Source organism: Rhamphochromis longiceps, linkage group LG15, assembly GCF_057381845.1.
Source record: "Rhamphochromis longiceps isolate RC_006_pf linkage group LG15, R_longiceps_female_GT1.1, whole genome shotgun sequence".
Taxonomy (NCBI): Eukaryota; Metazoa; Chordata; class Actinopteri; order Cichliformes; family Cichlidae; genus Rhamphochromis; species Rhamphochromis longiceps.
The window spans coordinates 19,237,421-19,262,145 of NC_140571.1; the positions used below are offsets into that span (position 1 = coordinate 19,237,421).

The following is a 24,725-nucleotide window of genomic DNA, read 5'->3' on the forward strand; positions in this document are numbered from 1 at the left end:
TTATGCTCAAAAAACGCCATCTGGTGGCGGGTCAGTGTGTGTGTGTGTGTGTGTGTGTGCGCGCGCGCGCGCCCGAGGCTGTGTGTCTGGGCGCGCGGGGGCGCGCCCGTGTCTCCGGACCGTGCTCTCTCGGGCTCCGTGCTCATGTGTTTAAAAATGTATTAAACCATATTAAAATTGTTTAGTTAAACTTGTGCTTTTGTAACGTTCAGTATGGCCACAAACACATGCTGCATGCCTTGGGGAAAACTTTATTTCGATTTATATGCATTTGTAGATTTAGAATAAAACTCATACTCAGAAAAAACTCGCGATCCCCTAACCCTAACCCTCCTTAGAAACATAAGCAGGGAAAACTCCTTAAAAAACCCTCCGCGTTTTCTCCAAAACCCTACAATAACTTGTTAGCTACCCCTCTATTCCCAAAACCTTATATTCGATAACAGGGAAAATCCTGAAAAAATCCTTAGTCTTTTTTCTCAAATTCAGCGCCCCGCGGCTCCCTTCATGCTCAGCCAAACAAAGCCAAAACTCCTTTTAAAAATTTCTCCGCGATTTCTCCAAAACCCCTAGAATAACTTGTTAGCTACCCCTCTATTCCCAAAAACCTTATATTCGATAACAGGGAAAATCCTTATTCTTTTTTCCTTCAAAAATGTCCCTCTTACTAGCAAGCTCTAAAATTCAACGCACACTCTAAGTTCTACCTCGCTCTTAATCTCCGATCCACAACTTCTTGCAGAGCACAATTTTTTCCTGCTTGTTCGCTCCCCGCTCTGCTCCCGAATGCGCTGCTTACCTCGTTTGAAAATTCCCCCCTTAGACCAACTCCGCCTCACTGCGCCCCGCTGCCAATCACATAACCCTTGCACCGCCCCCTTCGCACCCCGGTTAGCCAATCCGCTCCAGGCTCGATTTACCTTCTCAGCCATAGGTTAATTCACTTACTGGCATTCAGGATAAATAATCTAACATTTCAGCTTAAATTTAACTGTTTTTTTCTCTCTCAGAAAAAACAAGCAAGTTTTCTCTTTTTTCACAAAGAAGCATGGCCGTGAGACCTACCAACCTAACGGTGCTTTCTCAAACTCCTGTAAACTGCTACAGAGCTTCCGCCACGGCGTCTGAACTCAGAAGACTACATCTCTGCAGAGTGCAGCCAACAGCAGCGGCCAACCGTTTGGAGCAAAGATTCAGCCTCAACAATGGCAGGTTTTGGGGTTATGCCTTCAGCCTACCACAGAGTGAAATCTTTTTCTATCAGCTCAAAGCCGGTGAAAGTTTTGGTCCGCTAACACCGCGAATCGCTTTTACTAGCTCTGACTGGGCGGTTATTACACTCATTACCACCCCTGAAATAGAGAGAAGCGTGCGGGAAACCAGCTCTCAGCAACCGCGAACCAGAGACCAGCAAACACAGACGCATCGGGTTTTCAAAGAGGAATACTCGTTCCCTCCATTCACCCAAGAACACAAACGACTCCGGAATGAAAACACGGTGACCAAAACCGTCACATACACCCAGTGGGAGACCAAGAGCACTCCATTTTGCAGATGGGTATGTAGAGTTAGTCGACAAACATGCGAGCAAGCTTGCACAGATGATTTTGTGATCGACCTTACAAACTCCCAGTCCGGGGTTTTCAGCACATTGCTTCGGATTCCGACTCAGCACTGGCTCAACATGATGGCCGAGAACAATGCGACAATATTAAACCTGTTCAAAATGAGTAAAAGTACAACTGAGCTGGTGATGGTTGGAAATAACCCGCCACGGTCAACATACCCCCACCCCCACTTCCGGTCCCCCCTTACCCCGCCTTCTCCTAACCCTAACCCTTAAAAACCGCAATCGCTCTCTCATCCACTACTTAAAACAACCATGACTAACCACAGCTTTGGACCCCTCAGCTCTCTATCTCCATCATCCCTCCGACCATCAGCTGCTTCTACACCACCACCCAGCCCGCCAATGGATCTCGCTACACCGCCACCCACTCCGCCAATCGACCTGGCTACACCGCCACCCACTCCGCCAATCGATCTGGCTACTCCGCCATCCAGTCCGTTGATCGAGAGCCCGCATCAGGCCTCAGCGTCTCCGGCCGCTATGCCTCCACCCCCGCCCTCATCACCGCAAGGATGGAACTCGCCCAGCCATCCACAACTAGCGGCTTTCGGGTGGCAATCACCGGAGCAGAGCCCCTCAAGCACCGCAATCTCCGGTGCATCGCTGTGGGCCTTGGGCGACCCTGTGTGCCGGGCTCTTTTCCGAGAGTCTGAAGACAACGAGCCTTCGCCCGCGGACAACGATGAGGCCGCGACTCTACTCCCTACTGCTGTTTTTGAACTTATAAAATTGACTGTAAAGTACCTCGTTAACTCCTTGCTCCAGAAACACAGACAAGATGTCTGTCAAGGATGTGAGGTGTCACATCCCTCACAAAGACGACATTCATGTCTTTTCCCACTGGAAAAATATTACTTTTTCAAGTACTATGATGAACTCAGCAGAAGATTATGGAATGGACATTTCACCAACACATTATTACAAATTTTGCGGTTAGAGGGTTTTTCACCACCAGCGGCTCAAGTCAGAGGTGTGGCCCAAGCATATCTCTTTGAACTCCGAGAGGCCAGTGATATAGAGACCGCACTGTTAGAAATTGAGTCAAGCGTTACAGAAGTTACCCGGACCACAATTGATAAAGTACTATATGACAAATACTCCCTTTGGCTCCCCTAGTAATCGTTTTTTCTTCTCTCCCTCTTTTACCATTTATTTTTCTTAACATGTTTTTTATTTTTCTTATTTTTTTACTTTTAAATGTTTTTCTCTGTTAGTTTTTAGAACTTTTCTTGTTCATGTTTATTGTTTTGTTCATTACATCAGATTAAATAGTTTGTTGAAAACCGTTACATCAAATAAAACATTTTTGGAAAAGCGTTGCAGTAAATCAAACTAATTATTTTTTTTCACTAGAAAAGAAACAAACTATAATGTTATTAATTATATCAAATAAAAAATATATTTGCAAACTCGTTACATGACATAAAACTAGCCGCTCATAATGAAATAAAACCATAGTTAAACATAACTTGAAAGATCACACATGGCAGAGCAGAATCTATTGAAACGTGCATATTATGACCCAGCTCACCCTGGTAGCTTTTGCGGTGTGGAAAAATTGATTAAAAGCATACAGGATGAAACTGGTACAAAGATTAACGCGCAAACAGCACAGAAATTCCTCTCTGGACAAGACGCTTACACCTTACACCGAGCTGCACGCCTGCGCTTTCCGAGAAACCGTGTGTTTGTCCCCAGACCTCTTAATCAATACCAAGCAGACCTTTGTGATATGAGAGCGTTAGCCGAGCATAATGATGGCTATCAATATTTACTTACAGTTATAGATGTTTTCTCTAAAAAAGCTTATGCAAGAATCTTGAAAAACAAAACAGGCGTTCAAGTCACTAAAGCATTTGAATCTGTCTTGAAACATGGCCAAATCCCACAAAAACTCCAAACAGATAGCGGTAAGGAATTTTTTAATTCCAGTTTTCAATCTTTAATGAAAAAGTATGGTATAAATCATTTTGCTACAGGGAGCGATCTAAAAGCATCAGTTTGTGAAAGGTTTAATAGAACTCTTAAAAGTAAAATGTATAGATATTTCACTGCTGCAAATACACGTAGATATATCGATGTGTTACAAGATTTATTAGACAGCTATAACAGTAGTTACCATCGTTCCATAAAAATGACCCCGAATCAAGTAAATTCAGACAACACAGCCTTAGTATTTCAAAACCTGTATGGCACCTCTTCTCGCTGTAGAAAAAACCCCATGAAATTTAAAAAAGGTGATCACGTTAGGCTCTCTAAAGTCAGAGGTGTGTTTGATAAGCGGTATGAGCAAACATTCACAAGCGAAGTGTTTACTATTGACCAATGCATACCTAGAGATCCTCCCGTTTATAAAATCAAAGATTATGACGGGGAAGAAATTATCGGTAGTTTTTATGAGCATGAGCTGCAGAAAATCACTCTTGTCAAGGATAAGCTCTATCACATAGAGAAAATTCTCTCAAAACGTAAACAGAGGGGACAGGTTTATTTCCTGGTCAAATGGAGGAGCTGGCCTGAGAAATTTAATAGCTGGGTTAAAGCCAGTGAGCTTAAAACCATCGCATAACAAACTTCGGACCACACACGCACCTTGGTAACCTTGGTAACGGGTTAGCAATGACTGTCAGGTCGCAGGGTTTTTATGTCACGCTTCCATCAAATGCAAGTTTGAATGTATTTAAAACTAACACCAGCAGCTGTTTCCGTGTGGATCTCGCCCAGCATCTCAATCTCGATGGGGCATGGGAGGTTGCTCTCACTGAAATTTCATATCCCTATACATGGCTTAATCTCCCTAATGATAAGGCTTATTTTGAATGTAGGAGAAAGGGTGATGCTGAGCCTGATAACGTAGTTAAAACCAAAATACGCGCCGGGTTTTATGAGCATGCTGAAACTTTGAGAGCTGAGATTGAGGCCTGCCTGAGGCGTATCGGCTCTGATATTTATCTAAAATATCATCCCATTGTTAAAAAGTTTGAATTCACAGCTGGGGGAATATATCAACTAAGGTTTTTTCCGCCTCTCGCATATATGCTTGGTGTACCAGCAGGTGTATGGCAACGATTTGAGCGCAAATTTGCCCCATATCCTTCAGATATAAAGGCTGGCTGTTATCATCTATTCTGTTATTCTGATATAGCAGCCTTACAGCTCGTGGGTGATAGCTACTCCCCGCTACTGCGTACTGTGAAAATAGAGGGCAATTACGGAGATATCGTCACCCTATCTTTTAACAAACCAGACTATATTCCAGTTGCACGAAGACAAATTGAAAATATCCATATTGAAATCAAAACCGATCAGAACGAGCCTGTAAACTTTACCTACGGTAAAACGATAGTAAAGCTAGATTTCCGGCCTGTCAAGGATCTTGCATAACTCATAACAACAACAACAACAACAACAAAAAAAAAGGATAATAATAGATTTATAGGGTATTATCAAACGCAGGCTGGTAACGGTCTGCCCGGATTTTCAGGTGCGCCTGTAATTTACGGGCGCGGAATAGCGTCTATTTTCTCTAAATTGTTTAGATTTGTAACCCCGTTCATAAAGAGGGGTGTGAGCATCGCAAAGCCTCACCTCAAATCTGCTGTCAAAGGTTTTGCTTCTGATATTGTCACCTCATCACTCTCAAATTTAACTCGGTCGAACACACCAGAACAGCAAGAGGGTTCGGGGCTGACCCTAATTTCGCGCAGACCCTTGAAGCGGCCCCCTGGTCAGAGGTTGAGAGAGTTTAAAAAGCGCAGGAAAACGGTGAAAAAGAGACAGAGTGGGAAAACCGTCAGACGGAGAGGACGCAAGACTGATATATTCTAAACACAACATCAACTAAGAAGCAATCAGCAATGTCTTTACTTCACGAGAGATCAAACGAATGCACCTTGAGTGAGTTAGATATTTTTACAGCCCCACTCACTCAGATGTCTATCGAGGACAAATGTTATTCAGAAATTCTACCAGTAACAGCGCTCACAGATCGGGGACCTCTGGAATTTTATGTCCCCGGAAATGGCTTGCATTACTTAGATCTGAATGATACACTGCTCAGTTTAAGAATGAAAATAACAAACCATGATGGTAGCGATATTGCAGCAGACGCTAATGTTGGAATTATAAATTACCCTTTAAACACCATCTTCAGTCAGTGTGACGTCACATTGGGCGACAGACTGATTTCACAAGCGAGTTCGACACATGCATATAGAGCCATAATTGAAACATATTTAAATTACTCAGAAGAAACTCTGAAAACTCAATTTAGTGCAGGTCTGTTTTACAAAGATACTGCTGGCTCACACGACTCCCATGTTATCAATAACGGGCCGAATAGGGGCTTAGTCCGGAGGGCAGTTTACAGTGAACGCTCGCGAGAGTTCCACGTGATCGGTCCGCTACATTCAGACATATTTTTCTGCGAAAAACTCTTATTAAATAATGTGGATCTACGGATTAAACTCACAAGAGCCAACGATGCTTTCACCCTCATGGCGCCTGAAAATGCCAATTACCATCTCAATATTGTTGGGGCATCATTGTTCGTAAGGAAAGTCACGGTCTCCCCCGCTGTCCGTGTTGGCCACGCGTCCGCTCTCATGCAAGCGAATGCATTGTATCCCATCTCCCGGATTAATGTAAAAACATTTTCAATACCCGAGAACTCGCGGATATCACATCATGAGAATCTGTTTCTGGGCTCACTTCCCCGTTACCTAGTCATAGGCATGGTTAACCATGAGGCTTTTACAGGTCGATATGATTTATGCCCTTTCAATTTCCAACACAACAATCTAGAGTTTTTGGCTCTGTGTCATGAGAGTAAGCAAATACCAGCCAAAGCGTTTCAACCCAATTTTGCTGAAAATCAGTCCGTAAGAGAGTTTTACAGCCTGTACACTGCTACCGGGAGAAACCTGAAAGATTTGTCCTTGTGCATTGACAGACAGGAGTTTGAACAAGGATATACATTGTTTGTTTTCAATATGAATCCTTCAGATGACAATCAGGCCTTGTCACCTGTGATAAATGGCAACTTGAGACTTGAAATGCGCTTCAGAGTGCCACTGCCTCACACAACGACACTGATCGTTTATGCTTGTTATGATTCCATTCTCGAGATCAATTCCAAAAGACAAGTTTTGGTTGATTATTACTAAGGTTTCACTTTTTTATTGAATCATGAACAATCACGAATTGGAAAGTATTATGAGACTGTTAGTGGGCGATAGTTTTTTTGGAGTATATGCAGAAGATGAATTATTAACATTACTCAAACGCTCGTTTAAACGGCCTACATATATGATCATAAATACAGATCCTAGGAACAAACCTGGAACTCACTGGCTGGCTATTTCTTTAGATGAAGATGGAGGTGCAAGTTTTTACGATTCATTTGGATTCCCACCAGATTATCCTTTTTACCCGAAAAGTATTGTAACATTTTTGAAAAAGCATGCTAAACGAGTATCTTTTCATCAAAGACAGCTACAAGCCACAATCTCCACTGTATGTGTTGGCCACATGCATGCTCACACCCCTCTTTATGAACGGGGTTACAAATCTAAACAATTTAGAGAAAATAGACGCTATTCCGCGCCCGTAAATTACAGGTGCACCTGAAAATCCGGGCAGACCGTTACCAGCCTGCGTTTGATAATACCCTATAAATCTATTATTATCCATTTTTTTTGTTGTTGTTGTTGTTGTTGTTGTTGTTATGAGTTATGCAAGATCCTTGACAGGCCGGAAATGTAGCTTTACTATCGTTTTACCGTAGGTAAAGTTTACAGGCTCGTTCTGATCGGTTTTGATTTCAATATGGATATTTTCAATTTGTCTTCGTGCAACTGGAATATAGTCTGGTTTGTTAAAAGATAGGGTGACGATATCTCCGTAATTGCCCTCTATTTTCACAGTACGCAGTAGCGGGGAGTAGCTATCACCCACGAGCTGTAAGGCTGCTATATCAGAATAACAGAATAGATGATAACAGCCAGCCTTTATATCTGAAGGATATGGGGCAAATTTGCGCTCAAATCGTTGCCATACACCTGCTGGTACACCAAGCATATATGCGAGAGGCGGAAAAAACCTTAGCTGATATATTCCCCCAGCTGTGAATTCAAACTTTTTAACAATGGGATGATATTTTAGATAAATATCAGAGCCGATACGCCTCAGGCAGGCCTCAATCTCAGCTCTCAAAGTTTCAGCATGCTCATAAAACCCGGCGCGTATTTTGGTTTTAACTACGTTATCAGGCTCAGCATCACCCTTTCTCCTACATTCAAAATAAGCCTTATCATTAGGGAGATTAAGCCATGTATAGGGATATGAAATTTCAGTGAGAGCAACCTCCCATGCCCCATCGAGATTGAGATGCTGGGCGAGATCCACACGGAAACAGCTGCTGGTGTTAGTTTTAAATACATTCAAACTTGCATTTGATGGAAGCGTGACATAAAAACCCTGCGACCTGACAGTCATTGCTAACCCGTTACCAAGGTTACCAAGGTGCGTGTGTGGTCCGAAGTTTGTTATGCGATGGTTTTAAGCTCACTGGCTTTAACCCAGCTATTAAATTTCTCAGGCCAGCTCCTCCATTTGACCAGGAAATAAACCTGTCCCCTCTGTTTACGTTTTGAGAGAATTTTCTCTATGTGATAGAGCTTATCCTTGACAAGAGTGATTTTCTGCAGCTCATGCTCATAAAAACTACCGATAATTTCTTCCCTGTCATAATCTTTGATTTTATAAACGGGAGGATCTCTAGGTATGCATTGGTCAATAGTAAACACTTCGCTTGTGAATGTTTGCTCATACCGCTTATCAAACACACCTCTGACTTTAGAGAGCCTAACGTGATCACCTTTTTTAAATTTCATGGGGTTTTTTCTACAGCGAGAAGAGGTGCCATACAGGTTTTGAAATACTAAGGCTGTGTTGTCTGAATTTACTTGATTCGGGGTCATTTTTATGGAACGATGGTAACTACTGTTATAGCTGTCTAATAAATCTTGTAACACATCGATATATCTACGTGTATTTGCAGCAGTGAAATATCTATACATTTTACTTTTAAGAGTTCTATTAAACCTTTCACAAACTGATGCTTTTAGATCGCTCCCTGTAGCAAAATGATTTATACCATACTTTTTCATTAAAGATTGAAAACTGGAATTAAAAAATTCCTTACCGCTATCTGTTTGGAGTTTTTGTGGGATTTGGCCATGTTTCAAGACAGATTCAAATGCTTTAGTGACTTGAACGCCTGTTTTGTTTTTCAAGATTCTTGCATAAGCTTTTTTAGAGAAAACATCTATAACTGTAAGTAAATATTGATAGCCATCATTATGCTCGGCTAACGCTCTCATATCACAAAGGTCTGCTTGGTATTGATTAAGAGGTCTGGGGACAAACACACGGTTTCTCGGAAAGCGCAGGCGTGCAGCTCGGTGTAAGGTGTAAGCGTCTTGTCCAGAGAGGAATTTCTGTGCTGTTTGCGCGTTAATCTTTGTACCAGTTTCATCCTGTATGCTTTTAATCAATTTTTCCACACCGCAAAAGCTACCAGGGTGAGCTGGGTCATAATATGCACGTTTCAATAGATTCTGCTCTGCCATGTGTGATCTTTCAAGTTATGTTTAACTATGGTTTTATTTCATTATGAGCGGCTAGTTTTATGTCATGTAACGAGTTTGCAAATATATTTTTTATTTGATATAATTAATAACATTATAGTTTGTTTCTTTTCTAGTGAAAAAAAATAATTAGTTTGATTTACTGCAACGCTTTTCCAAAAATGTTTTATTTGATGTAACGGTTTTCCACAAACTATTTAATCTGATGTCATGGAAGCAATAGATTTGAATGGGTGCGAAACAAATAACAAGATTGATTGTTGCAATGCTTTTCCAAAAAAGTTTTATTTCAGGTAATGGTTTTCAACAAACTATTTAATCTGATGTAATGAACAAAACAATAAACATGAACAAGAAAAGTTCTAAAAACTAACAGAGAAAAACATTTAAAAGTAAAAAATAAGAAAAATAAAAAACATGTTAAGAAAAATAAATGGTAAAAGAGGGAGAGAAGAAAAAACGATTACTAGGGGAGCCAAAGGGAGTATTTGTCATATAGTACTTTATCAATTGTGGTCCGGGTAACTTCTGTAACGCTTGACTCAATTTCTAACAGTGCGGTCTCTATATCACTGGCCTCTCGGAGTTCAAAGAGATATGCTTGGGCCACACCTCTGACTTGAGCCGCTGGTGGTGAAAAACCCTCTAACCGCAAAATTTGTAATAATGTGTTGGTGAAATGTCCATTCCATAATCTTCTGCTGAGTTCATCATAGTACTTGAAAAAGTAATATTTTTCCAGTGGGAAAAGACATGAATGTCGTCTTTGTGAGGGATGTGACACCTCACATCCTTGACAGACATCTTGTCTGTGTTTCTGGAGCAAGGAGTTAACGAGGTACTTTACAGTCAATTTTATAAGTTCAAAAACAGCAGTAGGGAGTAGAGTCGCGGCCTCATCGTTGTCCGCGGGCGAAGGCTCGTTGTCTTCAGACTCTCGGAAAAGAGCCCGGCACACAGGGTCGCCCAAGGCCCACAGCGATGCACCGGAGATTGCGGTGCTTGAGGGGCTCTGCTCCGGTGATTGCCACCCGAAAGCCGCTAGTTGTGGATGGCTGGGCGAGTTCCATCCTTGCGGTGATGAGGGCGGGGGTGGAGGCATAGCGGCCGGAGACGCTGAGGCCTGATGCGGGCTCTCGATCAACGGACTGGATGGCGGAGTAGCCAGATCGATTGGCGGAGTGGGTGGCGGTGTAGCCAGGTCGATTGGCGGAGTGGGTGGCGGTGTAGCGAGATCCATTGGCGGGCTGGGTGGTGGTGTAGAAGCAGCTGATGGTCGGAGGGATGATGGAGATAGAGAGCTGAGGGGTCCAAAGCTGTGGTTAGTCATGGTTGTTTTAAGTAGTGGATGAGAGAGCGATTGCGGTTTTTAAGGGTTAGGGTTAGGAGAAGGCGGGGTAAGGGGGGACCGGAAGTGGGGGTGGGGGTTATGTTGACCGTGGCGGGTTATTTCCAACCATCACCAGCTCAGTTGTACTTTTACTCATTTTGAACAGGTTTAATATTGTCGCATTGTTCTCGGCCATCATGTTGAGTCGGAATCCGAAGCAATGTGCTGAAAACCCCGGACTGGGAGTTTGTAAGGTCGATCACAAAATCATCTGTGCAAGCTTGCTCGCATGTTTGTCGACTAACTCTACATACCCATCTGCAAAATGGAGTGCTCTTGGTCTCCCACTGGGTGTATGTGACGGTTTTGGTCACCGTGTTTTCATTCCGGAGTCGTTTGTGTTCTTGGGTGAATGGAGGGAACGAGTATTCCTCTTTGAAAACCCGATGCGTCTGTGTTTGCTGGTCTCTGGTTCGCGGTTGCTGAGAGCTGGTTTCCCGCACGCTTCTCTCTATTTCAGGGGTGGTAATGAGTGTAATAACCGCCCAGTCAGAGCTAGTAAAAGCGATTCGCGGTGTTAGCGGACCAAAACTTTCACCGGCTTTGAGCTGATAGAAAAAGATTTCACTCTGTGGTAGGCTGAAGGCATAACCCCAAAACCTGCCATTGTTGAGGCTGAATCTTTGCTCCAAACGGTTGGCCGCTGCTGTTGGCTGCACTCTGCAGAGATGTAGTCTTCTGAGTTCAGACGCCGTGGCGGAAGCTCTGTAGCAGTTTACAGGAGTTTGAGAAAGCACCGTTAGGTTGGTAGGTCTCACGGCCATGCTTCTTTGTGAAAAAAGAGAAAACTTGCTTGTTTTTTCTGAGAGAGAAAAAAACAGTTAAATTTAAGCTGAAATGTTAGATTATTTATCCTGAATGCCAGTAAGTGAATTAACCTATGGCTGAGAAGGTAAATCGAGCCTGGAGCGGATTGGCTAACCGGGGTGCGAAGGGAGCGGTGCAAGGGTTATGTGATTGGCAGCGGGGCGCAGTGAGGCGGAGTTGGTCTAAGGGGGGAATTTTCAAACGAGGTAAGCAGCGCATTCGGGAGCAGAGCGGGGAGCGAACAAGCAGGAAAAAATTGTGCTCTGCAAGAAGTTGTGGATCGGAGATTAAGAGCGAGGTAGAACTTAGAGTGTGCGTTGAATTTTAGAGCTTGCTAGTAAGAGGGAAGTTTTTGAAGGAAAAAAGAATAAGGATTTTCCCTGTTATCGAATATAAGGTTTTTGGGAATAGAGGGGTAGCTAACAAGTTATTCTAGGGGTTTTGGAGAAATCGCGGAGAAATTTTTAAAAGGAGTTTTGGCTTTGTTTGGCTGAGCATGAAGGGAGCCGCGGGGCGCTGAATTTGAGAAAAAAGACTAAGGATTTTTTCAGGATTTTCCCTGTTATCGAATATAAGGTTTTGGGAATAGAGGGGTAGCTAACAAGTTATTGTAGGGTTTTGGAGAAATTGCGGAGGGTTTTTTAAGGAGTTTTCCCTGCTTATGTTTCTAAGGAGGGTTAGGGTTAGGGGATCGCGAGTTTTTTCTGAGTATGAGTTTTATTCTAAATCTACAAATGCATATAAATCGAAATAAAGTTTTCCCCAAGGCATGCAGCATGTGTTTGTGGCCATACTGAACGTTACAAAAGCACAAGTTTAACTAAACAATTTTAATATGGTTTAATACATTTTTAAACACATGAGCACGGAGCCCGAGAGAGCACGGTCCGGAGACACGGGCGCGCCCCCGCGCGCCCAGACACACAGCCTCAGGCGCGCACGCGCGCACACACACACACACACACACACACACACACACTGACCCGCCACCAGATGGCGTTTTTTGAGCATAAAAAAATAAAAATAAAAATTTAATTGCTTAAAGAAATAAAAGAATGCTATTTTTTGATATATAAGAAACTTTCTAAATAATCAATTATATTTTTATGAATATCATATTTTTATGAATATCATATTTTTATTACTTAATTACTTCCTACTTCCGGAGCTCATGAATAATTAATGACCTGTCAGTTTGACGAGAGGGGTATAATATCACTCTCTAACTGGTTCAAATGGGAACAGCCTGACTTGGTGCCAGATCCCACAGTTTGCCTTCAGAGGTCTTGCTGAGTCCATGCCTTGGTAAATCTAAGCTGTTTTGGCAGTAGCATGCAAGTAACCAACAAACATAATGCCATAAGGTTTTGACCCATTGATATATGGGTGTTTTGACACAAAATGGTTTATAATGTGCTTCTAATTCACCCCAGCACTCACTCACACTTACATGCTGATGGTGGCAAACCAAAACCCATTAAAGACACTTTGGCAGAAGAGCTGAAACCAAACATGCATTTTGTGGAAATTCTAACATTTCCTGAAACATGAGCACTGCTTTACCACATGACAACAATAAAGCTGTGATGAAAAGACAAGAAAAAAACAACAACAATGTGATGCCCTTATACTAAAATTCCAGTGGTTAATAGTGTCATGGTCCTGAGTCTCTGAGCCAATGTTTTGACTTTTGCAAAGTTTATGGTTCATTGAGTTTTGTATTTTTGGTTATCATTTAGGACTTTAGTTTTTAAGTTCTGGTTACATGTGTAATGTGGGTTCTCTTTACATCTTAATTATTGATTTGTATGTACTTCTCTGTGACTCAGTTTAGTATGGCCACCCTCAGTGTCTCTTTGTTTCTCATTAAGTCTTCATTTATGTTATGTCCTGCTTCATTTTGGTACTTCTTTGTCTTTTGTGGTTTGTATATAGTTTTTTTTTTTTTTACCTTGTCTAGTTACCTAGATTCTGTTTAAATGTGCCTCATTTGCCCCCTTGTGTTCAGTTCTTTTAATTGCCCTCTTGTGTGTATACGATGTCTTCCTCATTCTATATAGAGTTTTTCCACCAGTTTAAAATAAGACTGTGCATTTGTGCAACCTGCTAGTCACCCACCTACTACAATGACAGCCACCTGCTTGCCAGATCCTGCTACCCCTAAGTCTAAGTCCTCTGAAAGGAAGTGTTGATTTTGGCAATGCTGTTCAGCCTCATTGCTGCAGCAATAGCACAGCAGCAGTGTTCACTTCCCCTAAATGCTTTCTTGTGTGTATATAAGCAGTGTCTTCCCCTGAGTCATCGTCACAGTGTCTGTTTTTGGTTCTTGTGTCTTCTCTGCCTGAATTATTGGATTCCTCTATTGACTTATATTTTATTTAATTTTTGATTTTCCATCTATTTAAATAAAGCTACATTTCCAGTTTATTCTGTTGCCTTAAGACTTTGAATGTGTTCGCTGGTCCACTGCAGGATACTGTGTCAACGTTATGATTTGATTTAATCTGATATAAAAACCCCACCTGGATTCAAATCATTCTCAATTCTTTTTTTTATTTGTATTTGACGGTGAATGCACTAACACATATCCCACCCCCATCTTCTTAAAGGACTTAAACTCGGTCCAGCAGTTTTGCTGCCTCTGGTTCAGATCCAAACACTATTGAAATGAACCAAGTTTCTCTCCAAAGGGATGTTTGGTTTTCAAGACCTCCTCAGCTGGCTTGGCACCATTATAGCATTAGCCACCTTTTCCTGACTCTTTGACTCATACATGTAAGAAAGTAATGTGTTTCCTCCTTTGTTAACCATATTTCTGTCAAAAGGGGCCTTTGATGAGTTGCAGTCTCATAATTCCCACCTTGCAAGTGTAGCTGCATTAAATGAATGAATTCATTGAATGCAATAATAGCATATGGCCAAAGCAAATCTTGGCTTTTCTCAAGGCCCACCAGTGCGTCTTGTCACATCACACCACTGATGTAAAGGATGGTCAACATGCAACAGTAAACTGCTCCTTTTAAATCATTATACAGTAAATGCTGATTGAACAATGTAGTGAGTACAAATTAATAAATCCTTTGCAGTTCTGTTTGGTTTTCTATAAGGCCTACTATACTATTCTGAATACAAAATCTCCTGGGAAATTCAAGGCTAAAAGGAAGAGGATCTTGTTTATGTTACCTCTGCGAAGGAGGTTATATCCTTGTTGTTGTTTTTTTCATTTAAAGGATCACTTGGAAGTTTATGAATAGATTCAAAGTTTTTACCAGGGGTGGTCTGAGCCTGCTTTTACAGATTATTCTGGAACATATCTTTCACCATTCAGATTTGACATTTTGGTGTCATAATGTCATAAATACATATAAAACTGGAAGATGTAAAATTGGAAATTTTAGTTTCAACTGGCATACTGTTTTACTAATTAATGCAGGGCCTAACCTTCTACACAAGCCACAGCCAAAAAATATGGCCACCTATTTGGTGTTTCTGTCAACACTGACATGGTGGACCAAGTCGACCTATTACATCCTTTGGCACAATATGAGGTTGAATAAACGCACGTAAGTGTTACATGAACTGAATGACAGCAAGGTTTGCACCAAACACACCAATGAAATAAGAGTGTTACGCACCCTGCCCGAAGCGTCCAGTCTTATGAACCTCAGTTGCTCCTTGGTATCCCAGCATCCTGCAGACTACATCTCCATCCTTTTTATCCCAGACATCATCGCACACAGTTCCCCAGCGATGTTCATGGAAAACTTCCACACGGCCTTCGTGAAGACCTGACCCATTCACCAACCGTACCAAGGTCTCCTCCACTGAAAACCAAACACACAAAACAGAAGCTTTGTATCCAGATACACAAATGCATTGGCAGAGGGATTCCTACATTTTGCTGCAACTATTTAGTGTGTTTGCAGAGTGTTTATAAGCATTCCATTGTTATTTATGCCAAAAAGACAACAATAAAGGCCCTCGCTCATTTTTGGAGGGACTCATTCATTGTGTTTATAAGTTTAATGAAGCTCTGTGAATCACATCAATATGAAAACAAACTGAGATGAATGGTTTTTTTTTTGACATGCTGAAAAATAAAAATTCCATAAACCACAGAAAAACACTCTGATTTAAGAAGAACAATAAATAAAAATACCCTGGAAACTTTTTGTGTTCTTTTGTGAACCCTCTTTAAAAATTTTGACGTATGTTTCTTTCTGAATATACTGTTTTCTGTGATTGTAAAGCCTATAATATGGCAACAATCTCACGGATGTGAAGCGAATCCATTGAAGGGTTTTGAAATTCATAACTTCCTACTTTGGAACTTCACAGTATGCATCTGCAAGCATTTATCCAGTTTAGCTTATTTGAGCACTAAAGACTAACAGCTGCTTAAAAATACTGAGGAAAGGAGGGAAAGTGAGTGATTAAATAAAAGGAGAGATAGAAACTGTAAGTGGACATCAAAGATGAGAAGTAAAAAAGGAGACAAAGGGATGAATTAAAGTAGATTGCTAACAGGCTAAGAGTTTTGCATAGTCAAAACATTTTTATAACATTGTTAAAAAAAACTGTAAAGGTAGGGGTGTGGTAAATTTGACTGAGGATTAAGGCAACACTGGGAGCTTTAAGTTACTGATTGAGATGGCTCCACTTTGTTTCTGCTATTTGTTGCTTTTGAAGTATTTTAATTTGTTTATCTGTCAAATGTCGATCATGTTTGTACTTCGGTTTTGATGCAAAAACTTTTAGCATTTTATTAGTCCTTACTTTACACTACTTAGCAGATATGCTTGCACCCATAAGGTCAATGGATACAGCAATGCTCTGGTTCAAACATGGTAACTTCTGGCTCCCCAAAAAAACCTAACAGAGAATTAGGCAAAACATTCATGTTAAAGCTTCAAAACGTAACCTAACACTGCGACTACACTTTATGACATTCTTTTATACACAGTCTCTGTAAAAGATTCCTCACATAGGTGAACACAACAACCATCTCTGTATTATTGTTGTTGTTCTGGTTTGACAGAGTATTTTGGCTCCTGTAATATAATAAAAATCTAAAGGTTGAAATATGGTCGCAGGGCCCTGGAGTGTAAGCTATCACAGGGCGGAATTTTAGGATCATCCTTTTTTGAAGGAAGCTGGTTAGTTTTTAAATTTGTAAACCTCTAGGAATGCATGTAAATAAAAGTACTAGAGATGCCCCATTTTCATGGATTTAGGGTTGGAAAGCCTTGCTCAGGGGTGCCATGTCCACAAACTTGCATGTAAGAGCTTACAGAACAAGTGTGTGTGTAAATGAGTGTGTTTGTTTTAGCAGAAGCTTCATGGCTCTGCAGTTCATCTGGTATTCCTCAAAGTATGCAGCAGCTGTTCTCATGTGATTGATTTGATTTATCACCTTTCAGAGGGCAGAGAGGAAATAAGAAGAAGAAGAGGTAAACACACACTCGCAGCTACACTTTTCTGAACTGCTCATCACTGTTAAGACAAAGTGCCGCAGAGTAAAGCCAGACACATTATATAGACAGGATATTAGTCTCATCAGACCATCATACATTTTAACTGTGTACCATTTAACTCTCATTACAGTCAAGTATTTTGCACTCACTAGCCCATCATAATTTAATATCTGCTGTATTATTATATTGTCATAACTGCTGCACTGTATGATATTCTCTCCTGAGAACCAGCAAATTCAAACCAGAAATTAAATATTATTTCAACCTTCTGTTGTACTTTTGTACTGCAGGAGGTTTTTTCAGGCAACTCTACCCCACAAACTGTTAAGAGTAGAGCACCACATGTTTCGTTTTCAGCTAGGGTCAAGCATTTGAATTACTTGAAACAGTTATGTTCACTCATCAAACAATAACACAATATAATTTTTGCTATTGCCATGCATATAAAAATGATCACATTGATTAATAGCCCTTGTGACTGTTTAGTACTTCTCTAAACAGCCAGTTTACTATATATCCTAAAGCTCTTCTCAGCCAAAATCTGAAGCAATGACACCCAGCATGCAGTCTGCTAAATATTACATTTCTATGCCTATTTTGGAAAGGAAAACTTAAATCACATGCTAATGGAAAGTATATCTTTTCTTACTATATGACATAATACAACATCATCCACAACTTACAGGAACTTTTCCAGCTCATTTGACAGTATGAGAGTGTCCTGATACCAAGAACAGCCAATGACATTTGTGGAATGTGTCATTTCCTTTAATAACTGCATGTTAATGAAGCAAGGCCGACAGGTTAAGTAACTCAAGTCTTAAATGCTGCATCATTTTTAGCTTTGCATGCATGCATGAAAAAACCCGAGACATGGAAAACGATCTTCTTACATCCTTCTCTTACTATACTCTATGGGGTGATAGAGTATCACTAATGTTCATCTGTTTCAGCTCTTTATTAGTTTCTTTCGAAGAGCTTGAGAATCCCCATGGAGAAAATGAGAGACTGGGGAGAAGATAAAGGAAAGGAAACGCTCCAGAGGTACCACATGTAGACTAATCTGAGCCATACAACAAAGCTTCACAGGGATTTATATCTCAGTCTATGGAGAGCTGGACAGCTGAACTCAGTTGAACAACGTCATGTGTGTGCTTTGGGTTACAAAAAAATTGGTACAATTTAGGCAATGCATGAATAACATTCAGTGAATAACACTGCAGCCTCTGAAACGGCAAGAGTTGGACATGCTTTCAAACAAAAACAAGACCTGACTGCACATTAACCACTTCCCTCAAAAATGCTCACCTAATCATTTGTAATCACACTCATTGTTTATCTACTGGTGATAGTACCCTTTCAGCTAAAACTGGTCATTAAGATGTGCTCATATTTTGTACAATAATAAGAGCTGTGTTCAGAGGATTTGAAGTATGTAAGAGCCTAGGAGTTAGGGGTTGTCTTTTTGAACCCAAAAACAAAATTGAATACACAAATGTCAAAAGGCAGCTCTGAGACTAAACTTTGAGAAACGTGATTAATCTGACTTTCACTAGTTTGTTTGAATCATCCAAACAAACATGCTAACAATTTAGCCTAGTGTGTGTCCTGTTCACGGAACTCAGTACTAAGTTAAATATTCAAACACTTTGAATAGGATAACAGATAACATCTGTTACTTGTATGCTTTGGTCTATATCATTTTGTTTTTATGACTCATGTAGACAGCTTTGCAACCTTTCCAGTTTGTTTTAAAATGAGTCAGCCAGATGCTATACTAGCATTTTGAGTGTTAGCTCAAATAGCTAGTTGGCTGTAAAAAATATACAAAAAATATGCCACAGATGGTTGTTGAAATTATAAAGTTAATGGTTGTAGACTAGAAATAAGAAGCAAATATTTGCCTGACACTGAGGACATGTTGTTAAGTCATTAGGAATTTTGAGCAATACAAGGACAGAAAGGTTGACAGGTTTAGCCAAAGTAACTAGGGGCAATACATTATTTGGTGAAATAAAAAGTGGGGTAGTCTAGATATAATAACATGTCAGCATAACCACTAATTACATTTTGGATCAGAATATGTGGAAACAGGTTGGTGGACAAAAGTCCTCTGAAATGTGTTTCCCACTAAGCCCTCAACTTTGTATAAGTAATGACTTTTTCTACTGACACATGCTCACAGAGACAAAAGTCACTTCTCAAATTCCTTAAAGTAATTAAACCAAAGGTCAATATCCTGGTTTCTAACTTATGCCATTGGTACAGCCTAACAGCTTCTGTCTTACATTCACTTTTGACAGCCAGCAAAGTGATTCATCATAAAACAGAGGCGATCTAATCTGGACATAAATCATGTACTGCTTCTGTAAAAGTAAGGAAATTAAAATGAGCTTTGAGAGATATAATGACTGTTTCTGTTCAGTGAATACTAGTCAAATGAGCTTCAACTGCTGGGGGCCTTCCAAGTGGTTCAAGCCTCTGAGGCCAGATAAGCTGCAGCAACCACAACATGAAGGCCAGAACATGGAGTGATAGAGTATTACTAATGTTTTTCTGGCAGGCAGGAAGAATCTGTACTGGATCGAACTACATGGCTCCAAGACAGCAGCTAACTAGATCCTGTTCATAACATCTTCTTTCAGCTGCTCCCTTCAGGGGTCACCACAGCTAATCATTTGCCTCTAGCTCACCCTGTTACTTGCATCCTGTCACACCAACCCTCTGCACGTCCTCCTTCAATACCTCCTTGATGCTTCTTTGTGGCCTTACTGGTTTCCTTCTGCCTGCCAGCTCCATATTCAACATCCTCTGTCCAGTATGTCCAATATCACTCAAACCCTCTCAACTTTGCCTCTCTAACTTTATCTTTTTTGTAAAACATCCCTTTCACTCTTGCTGATCGTTTCCTCACCCGCTCCACCCTTCCTGTACTCTCTTCTTTGCCTCTCTTATGCACTGTCCATTGCTTTAGATGGAGAAGTACATTCTGATATTGGATTATCTCATTTCTTGACACTGGAAGGCCACACTGACGAGAAATGAAAACTTTCCTTCATGTTGATTTTCACATTCAACTACATGGTTTCTCATGAGCTCAAGTCCCAGGACACACACAAATTTCTCGTTTCTGAGTCAGAAATCTGAACTCGTTAATGTTTGGATCTCTGTACCTGCTGATGTGCACAGGAAAAACAAACAATAAAACAACTACACTTAATGCTGGAGTCCTGAGGTCAGCTGTCAAACTGCCAGATTTTATGGCTGTTGTAATATGTGAGGTCAAGAAAAAAACATTACATCAATGTTGGCAATGACCTCTACATGAAAAGAACATTTTGTTACATGTTACATGCCCATAGGAAAATATCTCAAAGGATTTGTAACAGGCAAATGTTTGGCATTTTCACTGCCTCAATACTGAAAATCAAAACAAGTGAGAAATTTCTATTTATGATAATCGGTTTCAGTAGAACTTAGATTCATAGAAAACAGTATTGAAAATGTTTGTTTTCAACACTAGTTTACAGTGTGTAAACCAAGCAATCAAACAGAGACCAAGATTTTACATTTTCTTTAGTACATCTAAAAATAAGTAGCTTTACACTAAAATGCAAAAACAACCAAACTCCTTTATATCCTTCCTTTTAAAATGTGCTATACCTTTTAAAATTGTCATTTTCTTTCATGTTACATTGGGGGCGTATTTTCAGCCAGCTCATAGAGCGACTGTCATTGCCAGTTAAGAGGCAGCTAACTAACTAAGAAAAAGTTGGTTAAAAGTTATGGGGGAAAAAAAGCTGACATATTTTAACCTAAAGATCTTTTTGTAAACATAACAGTAGATTTAATGTCTAAACCTTTCTACCCTTACCATAATCAAATTGTTTTTATTGCTCAAACCTAATGTATCTATCCTAAAGCACTTTGAGGACTCCAGTACAACAGAAAAGTGCTGTATAACAATCAGTCCATCTACTATTTACCAACTAATGAAACCATGTATTTCTAATGAATAAAATTTTAAATTAAAAATGATCAAAATTTAAAAAAACAAAACAAAAATTAATCAAGTATGAAAAACATTTAGTGTCAGCAGCAACATTAATTGCTCCACAATTTTGTGCACATGGCCACGAATCACTACATGTGAGATGGAAAGATGAATCGTCTTGCAAAAAATGGATGGTACACAGGGAATTCCATGTTCAGAAATAAGTAGACAACAGCAAACTGTTGTAAGACCAATTTGAGCTGGACATTGTCTTAAACATAAGCACAACTACCATCAACTGATCACAAAAATATATACAACATAGGTAAAAAATCAAATACTTTGTGCTAGGATGCAATACTAGCAATACATACAAGATAAAAAACTGTTTTTAAAGCCTGTTGATTAAGAGGTTATTAAATCCAGACGTTTGTGAATTTGCAAGAACCCACTGGCATTTTTTTGGGCAAAGTTTGGGATCTATGCATGTAGCCTAATTAACCCAGTAAATCTAAGAGATCTTTATGCAATGTCTTTATGTAATCAATGCTAATTAAATGTAGTCAATCAACCAAGAAAGAAAAAAAAATTAAAGCCTAATGGGCAAAACAACAATTACAACACAGCATGTGTTCAACGGTGCTGGCATGAGGAGTAAACAATGCAGTCAACACCCAGCAGTATGCAGGATTTGGATAAATTACCATTGCATTCACAAATATAGTAGAAACAAAAAATTAACTACAAAAATCAGGAAGACTGGCGCAGTGCATTATATAAATAGCAAGATACATGAGAATGTTGTTCATATAACATCAGTACAAGACTAAATTAATGTGTTTATTATTTTTCTAGTAGTTGTTTCTTTTCTTTACCTTTTTTCTTTCTGGCATGCCTCATTACTCTTTTTATTTGTTTTGTTCAGATACAGTAGAAAAAAAAAATCTCATCTGTCTTCTTGGACATAAGATTTTGCTGGAAATACATACAATCTGGACTCCATTTGTTCTTTTTCACTCAGAGACAATCACTCATGCTTCGAGGAAAGCATTTGATTCTGTCAGTGACATAACATCCTCTTCAGCAGGTTCATTTTATGGTAATACCCAACACATGTGGACTAACGCTCCGTTTTCCCACTAATTCCTCACAAACTTTTGCTTGTTCTGGAAAGTGATTACACAGGTATGAACTGTTTGCTTTAAAGTGTAAAACAATTGAAGTCACGCATCCAACAATAAGTCGGTTGTGACAGAAATACAAACGACGTTGTGATTTGAAATTTCTAACAGCCAACAGAATGTGGGCTCAGTCTGTCTTTTCTTCTCTGAAACATCAAACATCCGCGTCGCGTAAATGACGTGAGGAAAGAACTGATCTTTGACGGCTCTGTAATGGGCAGAAACTGCATTCATGTGGTCAAGGGATCAGGATTATTTGACATGAACACCACCCCATCACTCAGCACATGCAGAACAGTCATGGTGATGCAAAAAAGAAAGAAAAATACAAGCATGGAAAAAAGATGTAATGACCTTTTTCTTTCTACTTTGTGGTTTTGCATTCGAGTTCAGGTTACCGCCACAGGACTTATACTTATTTTGAAATCCTTTTGATGTACACTGTGAGATTACATTAAAAACAAATGCACACCTACCAGCCTTTGAAACCATGTTCAGCTCTATGTGATTGATGTCAAATGAACCAAAGATGAATGAAAGCCATAAAGTTATCACGTCATAATTTATGGTTGATTTTGGATCACACGCACCGATAGATGTGAGGTACTCAGACTTTCATTCCTGTGACTGTGAAACACGTACAACATTTGAAATGATACATTACAATATTCAAAGTACATTCTTACAAAAATGAAATAATTCAGAAGTTTGCTAAACATTTCTGTAAATGCAAAACTTGCTTAGGCCTTCTATTTGTGATCACTTCTTGAACCAACATACTGGTTGGAATCACCTAATGATCCCCATATGTAGCTGTTACATCCTGTGAGGCTGTGGGAGTGTGTGTGTGGGTGGGGTGTTTGCCCACTCTCTCCGCCTCCTCCTCTCTTGCCACTCCTACCCTCTCTGTCTCTCTCACTCTCCTCTCTCTCCCCAGGACAGCTGTTTTTGATAAGCCTCGTTTGCCACCTGAATCCAGTCAGCAATCACCTCTGAGGCTATTTAAGCTGGGGATGAGCTGTGAGAAAGATGGGTTTTTCCCCTCTGTGGTGCGATGCAGTTTCTGCTAGGTTTTGGACAGACAGCCTCCTAGTGAGTAGATGGGCTTGTGGGCCCTGGAAGTGTCTCCCTTATTTGTTTGGTAGCTTTTTCTTTTGTTGCTGCCAGTGTTTCCTTTGTTTCTTTGGCATTATTGGTAAAACGGCGTTGCCGGCTCTTTAAGTCATTTGTAATAAAACTATATTATTTGTAATAAAATTATATTATTATTATTATTATTATAGAACAACTCTGTCTGTTTATCTTCAGGTCAGCCACTAACCAGAAAGTCGGTGGTTCAATCCCAGGCTGCTCCAAGCCAAATATCCTTGGGCAAGATACTAACCCCATGTTTGCCTACTGGTGGTGGTCAGAGGGCCCGGTGGCGCCAGTGTCCGGCAGCCTCGCCTCTGTCAGTGCGCCCCAGGGCAGCTGTGGGCTACAATGTAGCTTGCCATCACCAGTGTGTGAATGGGTGAATGTAGTGTAAAGCGCTATACAAATGCAGGCCATTTACCATTTTACCATTTAAAGGTTAAATATGGATAGAATCAGCTCAGTTGGGCACTGCTACCATCCAGATATCCTTCAGCATGCATGGTGAGGGAATCGATCTTGGTCAAGGCTTACAGCTTCATACTGACCTTGTTGATTTCTGTGTCTGAAAGTTTGGTTAAATTACAAGTAATCAACATCCATCCATTCGCTTCCGCTTATCAGGGTCGCGGGGGGCGCTGGAGGCTATCCCAGCTGTCATAGGGCAAGAGGCAGGGTACACCCTGGACAGGTTGCCAGTCTGTAGCAGGGCTAACACACAAGGACAGACGACCATTCACATTCACTCGCACATTCACACCTAGTGGCAATTTGGATTATCCAATTAACCTATCCCCACAAGCTGCATGTCTTTTGGACGGTGGGAGGAAGCCGGAGTACCCGGAGGGAACCCACGCAAACACGGGGAGAACATGCAAACTCCACACAGAAAGACCCCGGCCTGATGGTGGAATTGAACTCAGGACCTTCTTGCTGTGCGGCAACAGTGCTAACCACCGTGCTAATCAACATAACAACAGGAATATAAATCAAAGTAAGTAAAGTGCTTAATTTAAAAACAAAGCAACCAAAAACACTTTGCTGGATTAGATGGTGGAAAAAAAGTCTCATTGGAATAATCTGCAGTTTGTTATGCTACTAATTAGTGGGTAGATTACTGTACATCTAATATTCTGTCCACAGTGATGTCTATAAAACACTTAATTTGCCTGTTGAATCTTTTAGCAGACCATGTTCCCTTTTTTACTGTTTCTGTAGTAGTTTGCCTGCATGCATGTGTGGTCATCTAATAACTTTGAAGCTGCAGTTACTGCTGCCAATAAGACATTAATGAAACTTACTGAAAAAAAGAGAGGAACTTGGAATCACTTAAAGGATGTTATTATTTTGGGGCCAAATAAAACGGTTGCAGGTCTGCAACTTTTGTTATTCTCATAGTTGTTCATCAAGAAGGAGAGTAGAAGAACAGAAGGAGTATAATGTTTTTGTAAAACTGGTATGATAGT

The 24,725-nt window shown here is 40.4% G+C and overlaps 1 protein-coding gene across 1 annotated transcript in view; it reads right to left on the bottom strand.

The window, feature by feature from the left end:
- scara5 (scavenger receptor class A, member 5 (putative)) overlaps window positions 1-24,725 on the bottom strand; it is a 122,126-nt gene that overhangs the window by 18,289 nt on the left and 79,112 nt on the right. Inside the window, exon 11 of the mRNA XM_085382033.1 lies at window positions 15,112-15,300. Coding sequence (XP_085238159.1) covers window positions 15,112-15,300 — 189 coding nt within the window. The remainder of the gene's footprint in view (window positions 1-15,111; window positions 15,301-24,725) is intronic.